This window comes from Neopelma chrysocephalum, unplaced genomic scaffold (genome assembly GCF_003984885.1).
Source record: "Neopelma chrysocephalum unplaced genomic scaffold, ASM398488v2 Primary Assembly neopelma1_23, whole genome shotgun sequence".
Classification (NCBI taxonomy): Eukaryota; Metazoa; Chordata; class Aves; order Passeriformes; family Pipridae; genus Neopelma; species Neopelma chrysocephalum.
In genome coordinates, this window is record NW_020897691.1 from 28,793,155 (window position 1) to 28,814,760 (window position 21,606).

General features: G+C 37.3%; 1 protein-coding gene across 2 annotated transcripts in view; it reads right to left on the minus strand.

The window, feature by feature from the left end:
* The window catches only part of NKAIN2 (sodium/potassium transporting ATPase interacting 2), a 561,131-nt gene that overhangs the window by 310,763 nt on the left and 228,762 nt on the right, over positions 1–21,606 (minus strand). For both annotated transcript variants that reach the window (XR_003535639.1, XM_027692020.1), the window contains exon 2: positions 9–146. Coding sequence is in view for 1 of the 2 variants with exons in the window: in XM_027692020.1 (XP_027547821.1) it covers positions 9–146 (138 nt within the window). In the remaining variant the exon portion in view is untranslated. The remainder of the gene's footprint in view (positions 1–8; positions 147–21,606) is intronic.

The window sequence follows — 21,606 nt, forward strand, 5'->3', positions numbered from 1 at the left end:
GTACTTACTCCTGTTATGTAACGAGGTCTATACTGAATGGTTCCAAATAAGCCAAGTATGACTACAATAATGTGTATAAAATTTGCCAGGATAGGTGCCCACTGATAACCAAGGAAGTCAAATATCTGCCTCTCGAGCACAGAAACCTATGATTAAAAACAAAAACATAAATATATTAGAACAAACCAGAAAACTATGAATATGAGTGTATTTCCCCTTCCCCTACCCAAGATAATTACCCTGAGTTAAAAAATAGTTGCCAGCCATAAAATGAAATGAGTTTGCAATGTTTCACCTTCTTGTTTTAATGAAAGCTGCATTTCTCACTGTTTACAAAGTTATATTCAGTTAGCTAAAATATTCTTGTGGGCAATTCTACCAAGGCACTATACTGTTCACTAGGATGATATGTTTGCAGGAGGAGAAACACAAACACTTTGTTATATATAACAGCAAATGCTATAATGTTCTAGGGTATTGGTGCTGAAAATAAGTGACAGGCTTATGACATCTCAGCTACATTGTTTCCACTTACAACACCATCCTTTAGCCTAGTCCTGTCTCTTTACTTCCACCTTTCCCTGTATTTTGATTTTTTCCTCTTCCCTCTATCCCAGCTATTCTTTCAGTAATCAAATGAACACAACTTTCTGACCTGGTTCTCCTGATAATGACTCTAGTTTACCTCCTTCCACTGTCATAAACATCAGCTGAAGTATAAGCTCTTCCCCAAGACTCCAGATAAATAATTTAAAAAATTAATTAAGGGACAATCTCAGGTTGATGATTACTGTTTTCAAGCAATACCATTACAAACAGATAGATCAGACACTAGACAAACTGTCTTTCTAAGAGTATCAGTAGTAATAATTTCAGAATTCCATTAGTAGATTTCCCTTAACCGATGTTTGGACATTATGTCAAAATACAGTACTCTAGCCCAACCCATAGGCAGAATGGCATGTTTTGACAAAAATAATATTTATGCTAATATTAGAAGGCAGTTTAGTGGTAAATTTAGATAGAAAGACTAAGGAGTTTCTCTGATACCATTCCAAAAATTTCACTAACTGGAATGGTGAATAGATGAGCTTCATGAAAGTGTGAAGAATAATAGAAATAAAAGAAAGAGAAAAATACTGATAATTATTAACAATAATAATTAAAATAACAACAATGTGAACACTACACATAAAAAAAAAGAAAGAGTGAGCAGGTTGTTTCTTGATTAAGTTTCATTAAATGACAGCTGATTGTTTACTGAGTTTATGGTACACTGTGGATTAACTGAATTAGTTTATTTGTCACAACTCCATTCATTTAAAAAATATCACCTTTTGAGATGAAGTAGTAAATGAGTAGTAAATGAGTAGTAAGTGAGAACTGTTCACCACTGTTCTTGCAACAATATAGTTATGGGAGAATTTTTCAATTTTCATGCCACAGTCCACTACCACAGCAACACTTTCATCTCAAAATTAAGTAAGAAAACTTTCTATTAAAAAGACAGCCTACATTTACACCAGCATTGCAAATGTAAAGACTGTTAATTATATAGTATGTACTGGCATATGCTGAACTTTAAAAGAAAGACTGTCAAAATAATCCTGGGGAAGTTTGTCAGCCATGTAATTTCAAATTTGAGTGTTCAGGTTTCATGTTAAACATTGAATTTCTTTCTACAACAAAGACCCCTTTCACACGATGCATCCCACTTACAACCAGTCTTGGTATTTTACCTACCATTTTATTTTACATATTTACTGACAGAAATAGATTCTGTTCCTACATCATCCAAAATCTTTATGAACTGATTTTTGCTATCCTACCACTCTCCACAGCAGAGGAACATCATACAAGATTTCCCAGAATCCCAAGACGTCTAACAGTGATGTAAGTAAATGTGATGGAAGAAATAAAAGGAAGATCAAGCTGCATTAGAAACTTCATGAAAACTCAAACTGCCAGTGCTTCTAAGTTTATCATTAAGAAATATTTCCTTGACTACAGATACAGTCATTTATATATATAAAAAAGGTCAACATGTGGCATAAAGCAGTATTATGTAGGTTACTGTGAAGTCTGTTAAGCATACCAGCAAAAGACCTTTTACACCATAAGTGCTGTTAAACAGGTAACAAAGGGAAAATGCTCACTCTGAGCAGAGCTCTTATTTTCATCAGCTAAACAAAGAGAAAATGAGAATAGCAAAGCAGTAGCAAAAAGAGTCTAGACTGTACAAGCTTCTAGTGTAATAACAGTAGAGATTCAGCAAGAAAAAAACCAATACACGGGAAGATGCAAATCATTAAAACAGCAGGAGATCATACAGTTAAGTATCCCAATTATAGAGGAAAATTGCAGCATGCTAGTTAATTATATGAAAAGTAGAAAAACTCATATCCCTGCTACAACCTTTAGGTTAAAAGGAAACTGCAGTATCATGTATCAACATGTTTTGTTTTGTTTTGCTTGGTGAAAGGTGAAAGATGCAGTTCCACCAAAACTTGCTTATGAGAGTGTTGAATAAATGGATATTCTGTAAGAATCTTTTATTTCTACAAATCAACATGCCTTTTTTTTTTTTTGGTGACTAGTAATTTCTTTAGTACCGGTTAGATTTTCTCCTTTCACTCCAAAGAATCAGCTGTGTGCGGGACTGCTCCATATGTGAAATGGCAGCATTCTGGTAGGCTGTCCACAGATGAAATGCTGTGGGAATGCAGCTGCTCTTCTGTAGAAGATCAGACTAGTGCAGCAAGATACATCGTGGATTTATCAAATGGAAAATATAGGACAGAACTATATCTTTATTCCCACTTCCTGAAGAGATGAAGGTGTGAAGACAATAAAACCAATGCACAAACAAACATAAAAATAATACAAACTTTCTACATGAGTTACTTAAAAAAATTCATTTGGTCTGTGTTTCTAAAAGGGGAAAATTAGGAAAAAGTAGTGACAAAAGTTATTAAAAACTTAAATACAGTATTATGTTGCTTCCTTCTCTTCCATAGATGTCAGAATCATAAGGGATTTCCTTACATAGCAAGAGAAAATATAGACCTGATTTTGAAAGCTCTGCATTCCTTTACTTCAAAAACTTGAAATTTTTGGTTAAAAAAAACTTCAATTCTTTTTTCAAATCATACCCACCAGCTTCAAATGTTTAATGATGTTTCAATGATACTACAGAGAGAAAGGAAAGAAGTGACAAAGTAATATTAATCTTTAAAGTCAAGGAATAGATTTAGAATTTTCTGTTTTCTTTCTTCTTCCTCAGGTTGTTGGTATTGGTATCTCTATCACTGACATGGACAGTGGGATTTCCTACATCATCACCGAGTCTGCTGATGACACCAAGCTGTGTGGTGCGGTTGACACACTGGAGGGAAGAGATGTCATCCAGAGGGACCTTGACAGGCTTGAGAGGTGGGTCTCTGCAAACCTCAGAAAGTTCAACAAGGCCAAGTGCAAGGTGTTGCACCTGGACTGGGGCAATCCCAAGGAGAAATACAGGCTGGGCAGAGAATGGATTGAGAGCAGCCCTGGGTAGATGGACTTGGTTTTGGTGTTTGCGGACAAGAAGCTCAACGTGACCTGGCAATGCGCACTTGCAGTCCAGAAAGCCAACTGTATCCTGGGCTGTATCAAAAGAAGCATGACCAGCTGGTAGGTCAAGGAAGGTGATTCCTCCCCTCTACTCTGCTCTTGTGAGATCCCACCTGGAATACTGCATCTGGCTCTGTGGTCTTCAGCACAAGAAAGATGTTGAGGGCCACTAGGTTGATCAGAGGGTTGGAGCACCTCTCCTGTGAAGACATGTTGCGAGAGTTGAGGCTGTTCCGCCTGGAGAAAAGAAGGCTTCAGGGATACCTTACAGCAGCCTTCCAGTACCTAAAGAGGGCTTACAAGAAGCCTAGTGAGGGACTTTTTGAAAGGGCCTGTAATGACAGGACAAGGGGAAATGGCCTTAAGCTGAAGGCAGGTAGGTTTAGATTATACATTAGGAAGAAATTCTTTACTGTGAGGGTGGTGAGGCACTGGAACAGATTGCCCAGAGAGGCACCCATCCCCACAGGTCTTCCAGGCTGGGTTGGATGAGGCTCTGAGCAACCTGGCCTAGTGCAAGGTGTCCCACCCTGATAGCAGCGTTGGAACTAGATAATCTTTAAGGTCCCTTCCAACCCAAACTACTCTATGATTGCATGATTCTTTTGGAAACAAGAGTTTAAAATGAGAATGGGAAAGAGGAAAAATGGATCCTTTGGATGAAAAAGTATAGTACGGTTAGAAAAGAAAAATATGTTTTAATTCAACTCCATTTTAATAATGCAGTGAACCCAAAATGTAAGTCAGTTCCTAATGTTAGAAAATAAACACACAAATCATCATCTTCTTAGGCTCCCAAATAAATAAAATATGATAGATTACTTTATGTATTCACTGATAAAATTATAGAAGAGCCTATTTAGAGGGAACCATTTTACTAATGCATTATTTTTCCCCAAACTTCTGCTAACTGTTTTAAAAATGAATACAAAATAAAAGCAACTCATATACTGTCAAGTTGGAATAGCTGAAACTATTTCCAGATTCTTGTCAGAGTCTTGTTGTTAATAGCTTAATAGTGTTACTGACTTTGAGGGATCTAAGAATTGAATTTCCAGTGGAAAATGAAAACCATTTGGAGATGATTCTTCAAGTATATGATTGGACTAGAATTCCAGACAGGAACTACAAAGGACAAACCAGTCAAAAGATGATTTATAATACAAACTCCAAAATGGAAAATGATTAAGTGTCTTTGCTCAGAAAGCTCCTTGAGAAAAACTCAACCATGATACAGAATCTAAACTCTGCACTGATATAAATTACAGTACACACGGGCGTACACACAAAAGTGAGTCTGTACAGCTCCAGCCAGCCATGGCCCTTGGGCAGTAAACATTGCACAGAGGCACTCAGCATGCTGGGGCTTGGGGCAGGGTCCCACTGAACTGATGGACTCACCAGCTGAGTGATGGTAACAGGCTCTCAGTTCACTCTAAAGGAAGAAAAGAGTATTATCTTAAATTGCATTGTAGGAGAATTAAACAACTGTGGTTTATATCATTGACTGGTGCAGGCTAAGAATGAGATAAAGAAATTAAGCTCTATCATTAACTCATTAAGTCCCCTCAGAAAAGCTGTGTAGTATCAGATGCCCACAGCATCTAATAATTTGCTTGTGTTTTTAAGTTAGTTTTTAAGTTTTTTATGACTTTCAGCTCTTGGTTCTATGGCATAGAAAGTTAAAAAGTACCAAATAAACACAAGTATTTTTGGCCTTTGGCTTATAAAAGACTTCTAATGCTAAAGTCTGCCTGCATCACACACAATGTCCCCAGTTAACCCTCCCCCAGCACTCCCATCATTTTGAGGCAGAATGCATATATTTGGGCCATTCCTTAGAGAAGTTAATTTAATTTTTCATCAAAATTTCAGATAGTATCCCAAGATAGAGGGTCCAGTTACTCAACAAATTCTTCACAGTCACCCAGCAGAAAAACAGATTAACATTTTGAAAGTCAAATCTATACAAAATACACATAAACATCTGCAGGTGTGCATGCGAGTACAGTTGTTTACCGCTAGACAGCAAGGGGAAAAAATCTCTTTTTCTGGTAAGAAGAAAGGCAAAGCTAAAATGAAGTTCTGTGAAGAGCTGTGGACACAATCATGTTCTCAGCACATCTAATAAAAACTATCACAAGCACAGGTAATTCAAGTTAAAATCCAGAAGGAATTAGTTTTCACTTGTCCATTGGTTCCTTAAAGGAATCACATATAAAATACGGAACCCCTGCCCTTAATCTGTTTGATGCTGCTGAGAGAAGGAATAGACCTTCACCACACTTGATAAGAAGGTAATCATAGTTTTTAAAAATCCTATGTAGGACCATATTGCTGCATCGTATTGTGTGTAAGTGGATTTCTGCTGTGACCTACTAAGGACAACAGGGCTCTCCACAGGTACAGAGTGCATTCTAAGTCTCAGCTGCTGCCTTCCCTAACTAAACATAGCAATAATGAAAAAATGGTAAATATAAGTTTTCTACAGTAGGGTTCTTTTTTTATGTAGTAGTGAGAAGCAGAGTTGTTATCTAAATAACACTTCAATTATTATTACTCATATGAAAATTAGAAAGAGTCTAGCCAAACCAAAGCTGGTGAAGCTGACAGTTGGGTTAAATAAAAAATATTTACTGTGCATTAAACATATACTTAGGGTATTGTGTTCATGATTTATATACATTTAGACTTCATCATGAATACATGGAGATCCAATGACTCAGTAGCAAAATCAAACTACAACATCCAACTACATCCCTGAAAGAATCACATGATGAGTGAGCAGGCAGCAAAAAAGAGGAAAATGATGGCAAAATGCTAGATCAACAAGTTCTAATCTTGCAAAATACTTTCCCACACAACTTATCTACACCAATATTCATGAAAAAGATAAATGATAGAAAAAAATGGGGGAAGTCTCTAATCTAAAAATAAATTATTTGGTATTTTTAATAATGCTTCCTAAAATTTTTAGAATAACTTTACAGGAACCATATTGCTAGAGTAATGATAAAACATAATTAAATAAGAGTTGCATTTAAGAGACATAAAATTTTGAAACCTGTAGCAAATAGTAGAAGTCATGGTGATATTTTTACATAGCTACAAAGCACTGTAGAGATAATTGTGTCTCAGATGGCTATAGTTTTAACTATACAAAACCAAACTCACTTTTGCTAATAACTTAAAACAGCAACTAAATTCAGATTTTGTGAGGTATAAGTAGATTTTGACACCCTTGAAAACAGCAGAGCACTACAGTTCATTCGTCTTCAGAGCAAAGCTTTGTATACAATTGCACACTTGACCCCAAAGACTTGCTTAAATGGGTTAGAGTCTTAAGTTCATGCTACAATTTAGATCACAAATCGTGTCATCATCTTACCGCAAATTTTATGTGTGTGTGTGTGTGTCTGTGTGTGCACATGTGCATACGCTTCAAGACAACAGAGTTTCTTGTTTCTGGCTGCCCATCAGTAGCAAGACTTAGAGATGTGTCAGAACCACATCATTTTGCATGTCTGAAAGAAAATTTGAAAAATCAGTCTCATGTAAACAGTTCTATTTACTTCTTAAGACTATCAAGAAGTTAGTAGCTCAGCTACAGGATGAACTTAAGCAAGGGGTGCTAAAAGCTTTAATTCCTGTAAAATGTTTTATTTCCTGTTCATGAACACATGTAATAACAATTTGTGCACTATTTTAATAAGACATTTTTTCACTCCACTGAAAACAGTAAGATGTGCATAAAAGTGGTTCAGTCTCAAACAGATAAATTTATAAACCTCAAGTTATGAGGTTCATTTTTACCTTAAACCCAAGATAATTTTATGACACAAAATACTCAGCTGCCAGGTTCCAGCTAGGGGGTGTAGCAAGCAGGCTAGCTGTGACTGTGGCCAAAGGAGGGATCATGGTCAAAGGAGGGTTAGTGACCACCAGTGGGAATAAATTTAAACACTGCCAACATACTCAACCCAATATTCATCCCTTCTGCCATTGACAATGGGAAGATGTAGACTGATCTCTTAGCAGCTCCCTCCCACCCCTCTGCCCTACCCTTATTCCTCTCTCCCTCCCTCCTTGCCTCTCTCAATCCTTTACATCCTTCTTCTAGCAAGAACATTGAAGCACTGGCACCCATGCCTTTAAGGTGGCAAAATTCAAATTTACTGACACTAATGAGAAAGTTTGAACCAATTCTGAATGTAAAAATACTTTTGAATTAAGATTTAATAATAACTTATAATTGAATATATGAATTTGCCTGCAGTAAAGCCTGAAGGCAAAATCTAGTATTCAGAGAGCATTTAGAAAGATTAGCCTCATCAAACAGTTTCAAATTGTTTCTGTCTTTATGGAAATATTTAACAATAAAATAGGTCTTGATTTCAAGATACAACTAGTTTCTACACAGTGATTCACATTACATTACATTACATTTGTAAAATTAACAATGATGTGATAATGCAGTTATGGAACTGACAGAAGGATGCATCTAGAGTATCTCCAGGTAGTGAAACTATCTTGTGTGTATGTTTCCTCAGCCCAAAATAGAATCTGGCTTAATACCTGAAAAAAATTGCCTTATAACAACAGAAAAAAATTAGTCCCTATTCCTCAGCAGGAAAGGCACACCTGGAAGAAACCTCATTAGCCAAATAATTTTGAGTTGGTGTTGGCAGGGATCACTCATTATCTCATCAGGACTGAGTCTTGTAATAATAAGAACTGGGCATTTGGAATCAGAGGACTACATCAAGCAAAAATTAGCCAATTTAGAGTCACTATGGTGGTTTTACTTGTATTCAGGTATATAAGAATATGCTGAATACAAAGCAAGAGAAAGAATGACAACTAATCCATGTGAGAACTGTAAGGCACAGAGGGCTTTGTAGTCTCTCATTCCACAACTAAACCTGGATAAACAGGATGATGTCTTTATCTGACCTTACAGAAAGCTCGCTCTTAAGATGCTTCTGCTTGAATAGTCATTATTCCTATACAGAACATGTGAAACACCTGCCACATTTTCATGCCTTGGCATAACTTAAAAAGTGGTATTTAAACTATGCAAATCACTTCATGGAAGAAAGATAAATGACATCAGTTATAGACAAAAAAGTTTCTACCTGTTAAACTTTGCCTATTACCCATGTATAAAGCCATCCATCCTTAGCAAACTCCAAGTAGTGCTGAAGGAAGCAATGCATCTTCTCTGCAACATGGCTACCTTAGAGAGAGACTTGTCATCTGGTCTCTACACCAGATGCCCAGAGACAAGCACAAGGTCTCAGATCTCATCTTCCAGATTTCTGGTGTTCCCAATTCCCAGCTCCAGTGCCTTTAAATTCAATGGCAGCTGGGGAACACTGATCATTGTCTACAACCCAGTTCCACAAACATAAATTTCTATCCCAAGTGTCAAGTGGGGGTTTTTTCTTTCTTTTTTTTTGGTAAAGAAAATGTGGTATTTTCATAGGCTAGTTCAAGACTGTTGATTCAACTCAAGAATTGTTGATTAGAGCTAGCCAAATCGCAGCAATTTCAATATTTCACCATTTGTATTCAATTTGCATTGGAATGTGATTATAAGGAAAAAAGGCAACATAAGAAGCACTCTGTGTTGTCACAGTCATTACAGGAAAACTCCAGGTCATTGGGCAATCCTGGTAGGGTTCCCCAATCCAAGCCCTGTGGACAGCTAGAGTGAGTCAGTTAGACACTGCCCCCATCAAACATTTCAAGGAAAACACAAAGGTTTTTTTCTGATTTTATGAAACAAAGTGTTTAAATGAGTTGGACCTTAAGCTTTCCGTTTTGGAAAAATACAAAAACCTATCACCTGCTTCTGGAAAGCACAGCCTCTGTAATATAAGTAAGCAGTACAGTCTCATTCTCTTGCCTTTTCCAACACTAAAGCTATAATAAAATTAAGAAGCAGATTGACCATTCCTTTTCCCTAGCCCTGATGACAAATGTAATGAATAAAAAGCTAGCCTGCAATGACTAATGTACGCACACTGTGTGTTGAACTCTTTTTAGTATGCCAATTCATCTACAGATACAAATATTTCCTTTTCTTAAGTATATTGTTTTTGAAATATTATCTGTTTGCATTCAAGCTTTATCAACCTGCAAGGTAACAAATACAGAAAAAATGGACAACTATAACAAAGTTCCAATTTAAGAGTCAGTGAATCACAAAGCTCTACTCCCAGTCTGTTATACTGAAAAGTTAAAATGTGAGGGACAACAAAAAAGGATAGATGCAAAGCTGTGACAAAAAACTAAACACACAAGATGAATGCTTGCCATATTATATATCGCTAATAGGTGCCACTAGTGATGAGAATGGTGTCAAAATGTCCACTTCCATGCAACTAGATTGTCCAGAAAAAATATAATTGGACCAAAAATAAAACTTCCACACAAAAGAGATGTAGCAGCAAATCTGCATTATATGAGAAAACTGCTGTTTAAACATGTTTCCAAAATGGCTTTTTTTAGTCCCTTTGCTGGCTCATGCTTTCTTCTTCTCAAGATAACCCACGATAGTGCTATCTCTGCCTCAGGAATGTCCTGAGAAGATATCAAGAAGTCTTCCCATTGGACTCTTTTAACCCCTTCCTATTGGTTGTTAACCCCTTCCTGCGATTGGGTGTCCTGTAAGCCCCCTGACCCTGTAACTGGTCACTCTGTGAATCCTCCTAAACCCTATATATGTAACCACCCCATCAATAAAGCTCTCTCTGGCCTCCTCTCCAAGTCCCATGTGCTGTCTCTCTGGCTGCCATGGGACCACGTGGTAGGGGGAGGGGGAGCACCTAACCCCTCCAGCATCCAGGCCCCGAAGAAACCCCTGGTGCTGGAGTAACCCCTTCCCTATCCACCTCAAGCCTTTGGAAACGGAACCCCACAATGGGAGGAATGCAACCAGAACTGGTACCCCAGAGAGGCTAGCCATAAAGAGAGGCACCAGAAAAGAAGCAGAGATACTAAAGCTGGATATAACTGGCCTGCTTATTTGCATAAATATTTACTGCAGTCAATAATGTTTCTCTGATTTACATGGAGATAATTTACATCAACTGATTTGAGGCTAAACTAATTTTTACTGGATGTTTATTTTATGTGAAGGTTAGTGTTGTGTGCTGGATTAAACACATTTGTTTATCCATACTAGGCACTCAAGCACAGCAGCAGTTTCTTGGCAGATATTTTGAAGATGACAATATTGCTAAATACCTAAAATAAGACTTTTTTAACTGTGCTTCTGTACTTCATATGGGAAAGTACTGATAAGTAGTAGTATAATTCTCTGTATTGGAACAAGAATGACATCCATTGGCTGCCACCAGTTGGTACCTTAATTTTGTGAGGAAGGCTGGAGAAGGCTGCCTAACAAACCTGCGTGGCTGACACGACAGTGTTTGTGGAAGTTTTTTGTTTCATAAAGGAGCCAGTCACATATAGTAAACCAAAATTTGCTTCATTGTCAAAAATTATCATCCCCCCCTTCTACAGTTGCCTTCAAATCTTTGTTTTCCCCACCTTCAAATTTGCTTTTGTTAATTCAGTGCCCACAGCAATTCCCCTTGGAATGAGCAAAAGCTATAATCTAGAACTGCTTCAAGCTCTCCTCCAGCAGAGGCCTACCCCTGCCAATAGCAATCATCATTCAAGTGGCACTTGCTGGCAAGATAACACAGAGTTGCAGCAATGTCTTTCCACTTTTCCATACTTCATATCCTAGGCTGTTCCAAGGGGGTGATTACCTTGCTGGTTTCACGAGGTCTAGAAAACGCAGCAATAATTATTGTGCTGGCAGTGCTGCAGGCAGCCAGCGTCACTCAGGCAGGAACTGGAATGCAGCCCAACCAACATAGCAGAATCTACTAATTTGTTGCACTGAATATTTTGTTATAAGAAATAATCACGAGCCTTGTGATAGACTATGAAAGGCAAATTATATTGCCTGAGCCAGAGTCTTCTACAGTGCCTAGAAAAAAAAAAACACAACCCCCCCAAAAAAAAAAAACACAAAAAAACCCAAAAAAAACAAACCAAAAAAAACCAAACAAAAAATCACCTGACAATTTTAGGTTACCTGCTTAAACCTAGCCTTTAAAATGCTCTGTCTTGTCAGTAAATGTCCTCTTCAAATTTACAAAAAAACAATCCTCTATCCAATCATAACCTGTCAAAAAAGAGCTGTTTATAATTGGTTTTGACCAATTTTGTGTGGATTATACTAGGAGAGAAAGGCTAACAGTGTTCAATTGAATTTCATATCATGATATCTTACAGAAAATTGTAAAGAAAATCTAACTGTGGAGCCTTCTTCCTATAAACATATTAGTCAATGATTTAAATGATGCATGTCCACTGACTTTCTAACCCTCGCTAGACAGCAGATTTGAATACAATTATTTGAGGGTAACTACAATGTCTTTTTCAAAGTGGACTCCTGTCATTAATGAAACAATTGGAAAAAATAATATTCATATAACACCAAATGCCTGAGCATTTCTTAGTGGTACAGGTGACCTCTCCAGAGAGTATTTTTATCTCAAGAAAAAGATTATCTGATAATATTCTGCGCACTGCTGCTCTGCTAAAGCAACAGCATACCTTTATGCAATGAATGCCACACGTGCTGGTTCCTGCTTTGTGCTGCATGGCACTGCTTTGACTGTGGTAACGGCTTACCCTGTGGTTTATTTCTAGGCTGATGACATATTGATTAGAAGTCCATTTGCAATGAAGATATGGGAAACTGACCTCCCTGGCAAACAATGCAGTTAGGTGAAAAAGGAACGTAGCTTAGTGAGAACTGCCTTTTTCTAAGCAGAATCAGACTCTTTCACCCCTGCTGTTCTGTTACCTCAACCAAGGAAAGAAAGTATCAATGCCCATACCTGCTATTGACAGGTAATTCTACACTGGGGAGAAGAAGGAATAGATAAAGCTTGTGCACATCTCGGAAAATATGAAAAAACCAAGACTCATCTAATTTTCCTACAACATCTCTCACTACAAAGAAAATCATGCCAAAAAATAACACTTCAGGATAAAGACAGCCTTTTACTCTGGGAAACTAACCAAAGTGCCAGTAGATTTCTCAGATTTCTGTCGAGACCTGACAAAGGTTGTCAGCATTGATAATATTTTTAAAGTGATGTTCATGTTCTTGCTAAGTGAGAAGATCAGGTAGGAACCACTGATTCCTGCATAGCTGCCTTTCTCCAGGTGGAACTGTCTTCCCTGCTATGATAAACACTGCTAAACTGCAAGTCTCTTCCTTCATCTTCTGCCTAGCAGGTTTCACCTCACACATGGATAAAAAACCCTTTGAACTAAGCAAACAGACCTTCCTCTTGTAATGACACTATCCTAGGAAAGAAGGCACTGGTCCATCCCAGTCATAACTTCTATTTAGAAAGCAGAGGTGAGGTCCAATCTACCTAATTTAGGACTCTAACTTCCATTTTCCTTTTTTGGTATTGAACCCACCAAATTTCTGGAATACCAAATGAAAAGGTATGTCTCTGAAGGCCTCCAGAGGCAATTCTCATCTAAGAGCAGGTACCCAGGTGAGACAAACTGATTCTGATCCATCCATCCATTTAATCTAGAAGAGCCATAATTATTACTAAATTAATTGATAAATGTGATTTTCCAGGAATAGGCTGCAACACTGTATCCTGTTCCAGAGACTGCCACAAATTCCTCTTGGGATTAAGACAAAATCTTTTAATTTCAGGGAGTAACAGGCAGTATTTAAATCCTGATCTCAAAATGAAGCCACTTGGAACTGTGGATTTCATAGACTTTTTTCAATTATTAATTTCCTATCTTATTTAAATACTTCTGAATGTTTTCTTTTGTGTTGAATGCTAGTCAACAGTTTCTTCTTGTCCTGTGTTGAAGATTACAATTAGGTTAGACTGGGAAAAAATTTTGATGGACATAATTAGCTGTGGGAGAACTGACATTGCTTTTGCTAAAAGATGTTAAGAATCAGTGACTGAACCTTCTCAATATAAGTTCTTTCATAAAGCTTCAGCTTGAAGAAATCATGCCGTAAGAGGAGGCTGTGTGAGGAAGTGCTGAAATTTGATGACTATCCAAATTTTTAAGGTAGATAATATTAAAATCACCAGCATATTGTTGCAAAGGATATTAGAACACTGAGTGACTAGGCATCAAAATGGTAGATAAAGTCCTGATAAATACAAAATTATGTACCTCCTTGGGAAAAATTATTTAACATACACAGTGAATGGCTCTAAAGTAACTATTACTACTCAGGAAATTATAAAATTATTCCAGATAATTAGCATAAAATGTCAGCTTGATGATAAACAAAACCCAAATTCAGAAACCATTAGGAAAAAGTGGGCAATAAACAGAAAACTGCACTATTGAAGAGAGTACCACACTTGCAGCAACACACACAGTAAAGCTGGAAAAGTACAAAGAATATAACAGGGATTATCAGAACAGTGGAACATTTCTACAGAGTACAGACTAAACCAATTAGGACTCTTGAAGTCACTAAATAGAGAGCTGCACAGGGATATGAAACACTCTTCAAAATCAAGGATTACATAAAGTAAATAAGTAGGCAACAAGTTTTATTACTTTTTCTAGCTCTGGCCATAGAGACAGCTGGCTGCAATGAAGTGAGAAAAAACAGAAAAGAAAAAAAAATAAAAGGAAATATATTTCCACAGAATGAATAATGAAACTGGGAAATATATTTCCACAGGCTTTTGTGTTTTAGACAGAAAAAATTCAGATAATTTCATGGAAAATTAGTTCATTGATAGCAGATAAAAATTATGGTCTTGCCACAGCCTTTAGTTTAAGAAGTCTCATAATTACTGATTCCTGAAAGCTGAGAGGATAAATTGAAGGAATGGCCATGCTCTACAGGGTCCTGCACTGTTCACTAGGCAACTGCAACTGACTGCTGCTTGAGGCCAGTTCCTGTGCTAAGGTGAACTTTTGTTCTCATCTAATATGACTTTTTATCTGCCATTTGAAACAGCTTTCGGGTTTGTTTTTGGTTTTGAGGTTTTTTTTCAATTTAGATTGCAATGACATGACTGAAAAATCTCAAATCTTATTAAAATTCTGCCCATTGACAGCATACAAGAATATGTATACTTATGCTTAAGTCACAGAATATTCTGCCTTCAGACTTTTGAAGTTTGAAGTGTTAAGATTTAAACTGGGTCAGGAACAAAACCAATATGATCTAAAATCATATTGCCTAAACTTATTTATAAAATGACTTTTAAACATGATCATTTTGGAGACATTCCCCATTTACTTTTCAGTAACTCTGTAGGACAGTAATCTCTTTCAGGTCCTGTAGAAAGCTGCTCTCTAATGCGTAGTGTGAAAGACCAAGAATTAGGAAAGCATGAAATGAAATCACTTCCTTTATTTAAAATTCCTAATCTATTTGTTTTCATTTTCATCTTGTTACACACATCCATAACCTTGATGTTGAAAAGCACGATTTCAAAACTTTTGAAAAATACTTTAAAAGGCTCCACTTACATGTCAAGATACAGTGGGGCAAAGAGGGTGGGGAAAGCTGAGGCACAAGTCAAGCATTTGTGGATAAAATGAGAAAGAGACAAACAAGAAATCTGAGCCATGTTTGGATTTATTCATCCTTTGGGATGGGTAACTTTTATCTATCCTGGGATAGGTATTGCTGTGCTGATCCTACTCAACTACTCCTCTTCAATTGTTCAGATACTCTGTAGTCATTAGCAAGCCTAAAAAAAAATTAAATAAATTTGGAATTCTGTTACTGTGCCTTTTGTCCAAAGACTGTTGTGAAAGGGAATGAAACACCATTATCTTAATTTTAAAAATAAGGGCTTGAAGTACAAGTCAGATAGAGATCTACCAAAATTCACCCAGCTAAATAGTACATCTTGGAGAACAGCTGACCTGCTCAGTCCTGCTGAGAGCCCTGACCAGTGAAGTACACCGCCTGTGCTTGCACTGAAGAGACCTGTTAGGTACCAATTTCCTTTTGTTATCAAGAACCTGACTAGAGCCATCAATCCATTTCTAATAAACATTTGTTACTTGCATTATTACCCAATAATGTATGCCATGAAAAAATTAAGACTGTAAGGTACATTAATAATAAGTTGGTGGTGTTCCTGATGCTTTAAAAGCATCCAGAATATGAACACTTTCTTGTTTTAATTAGCCCCTTAATGGGATGAACATTAGCTAGTATAGCCCCAAGAGGTGACATATCTGGTAACTCTTACAGGATACACCCCCACTCAATACCGTCACTGTAATAAGAACAAATCAATAAGTCTATTTTCAAATGAAAAAATACACTCATATATGGCAGATCACCATCAGAAGTGGCACATCACGCAAGCTTGAGCACAAGACAGAAAAAGTCTTTTGCAGGCTTAAAGGGTAATGTTTGAGGAGAAAATATATACCCTATGAAGTCTAGATAGGAAGAATAGAATGGCAGATGGAAAACTCCACTGCAGGCTTCATCAGCCACCTGCCAACAACTGAATGCTGGCCAGTAAAAAAGCTACACCTTATTAAGTTATAAAAGAGAAGGTGAATTTGGCACAAGTGGAAAAATGCAATTTTGGGTACTGATGAATAGCTGTCTCTAGACATAAGAAATTCAAGTTCTGCTTTGAAAAGAGCAGACATAACTGAAATAATGAGTGGTGGACAAGGCACACAGGACTTTGCAGTTAACCATCCTTGTAAGTCTTCCTGGGTAAGTAATCTAAAACTTGAAGCTCTCCATACCTAAACTAGCAATCTGTTTGCTTTGGGCCACAGAACATGAATGAACGTTAATTTATTTTTGTGCTAATGGTGATGGCAAATAGGTTGGATAAGGGAGTTTCCTAGGACTTTGCACAGTTTCCTTGAGATGCAGGTAGCTATGAGTTCTAGTCTCCTTTACTTTGTAAAAATACATTACGCTACACAATACATATCTTCTTAGAAGAACAAAAAAATTAAAATAAAGAAGATTACTCTTAAGAGACCTCCAAACCACAATTACAGCACTTTCTTCTTGTGAATCCACAAAGGGAAGTGACTAGAGATAATAGAAAATACAAGCAGTATGCAGTCAATTGGTATCAGAATTCTATAGGTAAACTGCATTACTGTAGATACGACAGTTTCATTGCCTTGGAAAGCAGCAGTGATACCACAGGTACTGTAGGAAAGGTAGGAAATCAACCTTGTTTTCCTACTATTTAAAGACAGCAAGCATGGATGTGAGCTAAACTAGGCTAATGGTATTTGCAAAAAAGGTTACTTATGTACATTTATAATATGGGCTTAAAAATCTGCACTTCTTATCTCTGTGGTTCATTAATGTAGGCAATGTGGAAAACAATTCTACTTGTACCTAGATATTATGACTACCATAGCAGGCAACCTAATAATACTGTCTGAGGGCTAACATCATCAGATATCTAAACATAGTCAAAATAATGTGAAACAATGCATGCATGCTGTAGAAAAATATTATTATCTCTTTATTTCTCAAATATTTGAGATAGTGTTAAGACATAGAAAGATGTATGATGTGGTGGTGTGTGTTAATGTGATATTTTTCATTTTCAATGTGTTTCTTAACTTGTGCTGTCACTGTGGTCCTCGCTCTGTCCTTCACTGGTGGCATTATGTAAAATCGTCCCTCCAGAGCTTGTTTTATGGGATATTGCCTAACACAGGTTTGTATGACCGCGCAATACCTGCTAGGGCAGCAATTTATTACTAAATCTGATTAAACTATTGTAATTCCATGCATGTATATAGCAGAAACTATCTCAAAAAAATAGAAGTCATATTAAACTCATACTGTTCACTTTCCTTATACTTTTCTCAGAAGGATTTTTATGAGAAACCTCCTCAGGTTTTCGTGATTACCTTTTTATTTCTTTAACTCAACCCTATATATTAAAAAATGCATCATTAGTGAACAAAATTAAAAGCCTCATAGTTATCAGAAGTATGAAGCCCAGGCACAAACAAAGCTCAGATGAAAGAAACTGTCTTTAACTCATACTGTTTTCATTTTAGTACTGTTAATTAACTCACATTTTACTTGTAAACCTATGCTGGGTATGTGTGCCCAGGCACCGAGGGAATTCCCTATGCCAGATGGCCAGTTCCAGCTGGCTCCAACATACCCATCTCAGGGCACAGCTGAGCACCCCAGACACGATGGTGGTGTCTAGGGGAAAGCATGTGTAAAGATGGGCAGAACTCTGCCCATGAACAATGAGTGGCAGGAAAAAAGTGTAAGAAACATGCCCCAGGAGTTCCAGGATGGAGGGGAGGAGGAGGAGGTGTTCCATGTACTTAGACAGAGTTCCCTGCAGTCCCTCAAGAGGCCAGGCTGGAGCAGGGAAACAACATAAGGCAGGAGTGGGGTCTGTCATGGACTGACTCTAAGCCCACATTCCTCATCCCCCTGCACTAGTCAGGGTGGAGGTAGAGAAACTGGGAATGAAGGAGTGAGGCTGAGTCAGGAAAAAAACTGTGTGTGTGGGGGGAAGTGTTTAATTTTTGTTTCCCACCATCCAAATCCACTTTATTGGCAATAATTTAAGCTATTTTCCCCCAAATTGTGTCTGTTTTCTCCTTGACAATAACTGGTGAGTGATCTTCCTGTCTTTATCTTGGCCCACAAGCTTTTTCATCTCATTTTTTGTCCCTCTTCTGTTGAGGAAGGGGAGTGAGAACAGCAGGGTAAGCACGTGGCAGCTGACCAAGGTCAGCCTACCACAAGCCTAGGACAAACATTAGACCTGAATTACTGCTACAGAAGCTATTTATTGGACAAAAATATTGCTCTTAATGATTATGATTCTGATTAAAGATATCTTTCTTTGGAATTTATAATTATTGAAAATTTCTGCAGAAGTTCATAAAAACTGCAGCTGGTGGTTCAGCACCTCTGAGACTCTTAATTTTTAAAAAAATCTTTCTTCAGAAATGGATTATACCAGTTACATGTATACATAGCACAACAGCTTGTACTAGTACCAGTAATTTCATTGATTAAAATTTTGTTGAAAAATAAGTTCTATAGCTTTTCAAAATTTGAGCTGTTTTACTAACCTACATGAAAACCACTTTTTTTTAAGCAGGAACTGTGGTGCTGCTGGAGCTGTAGTGAATCTATTGTACCCTGACTTACCTGACTTTTTCTACGAAGCCTTCAATTATTTTGGTTGAGCTTGCCTTGTCTTGCTGGCCTTTATAGAAAACAGAAGGCGCAAAAGATAACTGATATTTCCCCATCTGTTTCCTTAATAAATGCCCTTTGCTACAAAGGACTGATGTGTGGACAAGAAAATAGGACTCACTTATCAAATGATACACTCAGTGCCGCCAGAGATCCAAGCTGTGTTTTGATAAGGATTTCCTGGATGATGCGACAAATTTCTGCCTGAATCTCAGAGGTATCTTAGGCATCTGGCAAAAGCACTCCATCCAGATCATGAAAACAAATTGCTTTTAATTAGTTAACTCCTAAGCTCATCTCTCCCCATCCCTGAAAAAAAAAACAAAACAAAAAACGTCCAGCTGAAATAAAATACCTCTGGCTCTGACATTTAAAAACATGATGCCATGTTATCTCCTAAAAGCCCCAAATGACAAGATTAAATAATAGAAAAAAAGCCAAAATCAAAATCAGACTCATATGTAAACATAAAACGACCTTCAATTTGCAATCAGAAAAATCCGTATGTGATTACTCTGTGTAATGCTCACAAATTATTAGTTTGATTTTGGATATATTTTTAAATGCAGCTGTATGAAACCATAACATGTTTTCAAATACAGACAGCTAAGAGCATTTTTGTTCTGGTCAGATATTTTATTACAGATAAAGTTTTGTAACTTTAAATATAAAGAAAGAGGAATCTGGATGCACCCTTTATTTAAACTTCCCTACTGTGATGAATTTCAACATACTAGATCTATCCAATGTAATTGGCCAAAAGTGCTTTTCATACCAATGCTGTTATTGCAAAATACTCTTTCAAGGATCCTGCACTCCTTGTGTCTTGCACGGAGGACAGGCTCTGTTTGAATCTCATCCTGTATCTTGTATCTTATAAAAGGAAATCCAAACAATGGACTCTCAGGCATGCTGCAGTCACAGGTGCACCCATTACAAAAATAATTTAAAAAATATACACAATCAAGTTGAAAGAATCAATTCATCCTACTTCACTCAGAATAACCCAATTGTTCAGCTGCCATGTGTATGATCTCTTTTTTGCCATCATGTGTTATAAGCCACTGCCAGAGGCAGAACTTTGAATGAGATAAATCAAAGATCATTCCCACGTGCCAAACCAAGAAAGTGTCAATAGGGTGAAGCACATTCCAGTTTAAATGCCTGCAGCACCTTCCATGTGTCTTAGTAAGGAGAGGGGGTCCCTGACTGGATTAGTCCTGATAGCCTGGGAAGGAAGCAATAGATTTCCCAGAGAATTATCACTCTGGAGAAAGTAGCAGGGAGAGAAGAGGGTTATAGACTACAAAGTTCTTTGGCAAAAGGTCAAACTGTAGATGAGTATTATTCTTCAAGGAGAAAAGACAAGAAGAGACTGAAAACATTACTGTTAAAAAACAAAAGAAAAAAGCAAACTTACAAACTGATGAAAGAGCTGAGATAAAAAGAAATCTGTGTCATAACAATTAGATAATTTTGTGGGGCTTTTCTTGACAGACCGAAGTTTCTGGATTTGAAATAGATCTTTTAGAAAAAGATTTTCTGAATGGGTTTTATAGGTTACTTCTCTGGATACAGATCACTCTAACAACTTGCAGAACTGCAAGAATGAGGATAATCGTAATTCTCATACCGTGGATATTATTGTCTCTGCTCTTCCAGCAAATGGAGCAACAGAATTAGCTTTACATCTGAAAAGGGAACAGAAAAAAGCCTGTCATCTTGCTCGTCTTTTGAAGACAACAGATTTTGCAACTTTTTTTTCCCTTCACTGATGAAGAAAATACCTCACAGTGAAAAAAAAGTTTTAATAGTTTGGAATGACACACCATGAAAACAGTTTTCAATTCTGAATTCTTCCTGAGATCACAGGATTGTGTTTTTCCCTGGTATACACTTTGTATAAAATAAAAATGACCACTTTTTTATAATCTCTGTTGAAATAAGGTCATTGTGTAATTGTACCTTGGTGTCAATGAGCCTTTGGTAAACCCTCAACTGAGCATTTCAGAAATAGTCTCTCAATCTAAAAAATCTTTTTATTTTTTTTTTACTGCATAGGTTTAAAAAAGGGTAACCAAAACATCCCTAATTCCCATTTCGGAGTTTTCTAAAACAGGCCTAACTCACTGCTTTAGCGAGCAAGAAGATTAATTTAAACATCCTTGAGCCTGTTGCTGCATTGACACTTACAGCCTAGATTTCTTTGTGACACACTGCTACCTCCATGAAACCCAGGCATTTCAATATGACTTCTCTGACCTGAAGCAAAAGGATTGATATGTAGACATTAAATCTGACCAACTGTAGTGATGGGGAGGTCAGCTAAATCACTGTCCTTATACCACCACTGTCACAACAGCCTTGATCCTTGTCCCGTCCTTTATAACCTGATTATCCAGCAAAAAGTCCAGGTACTAATGACAACCCACAGTCTTCATATATACTCTGTATGTCCCCTCTCCCAGGGCTCCCAGCAATGACCTGAGGAAAACACAAGATTACACTCTGGTGGTTCTGAGTTATACATGCACTGAAGGGTGCATATGAAGGTATACTATGGCCATCAAGGAGATCAGAAAAAAACTGATAGCTATTAAACTCCCTTGCAGTCTTGCAGACTTGCCCTCAATGATGCCACTAATTCAGTGTCTTTCCTCTTCAGCTATCCATTGTACCTTTGCATACTTAGAGTATTATTT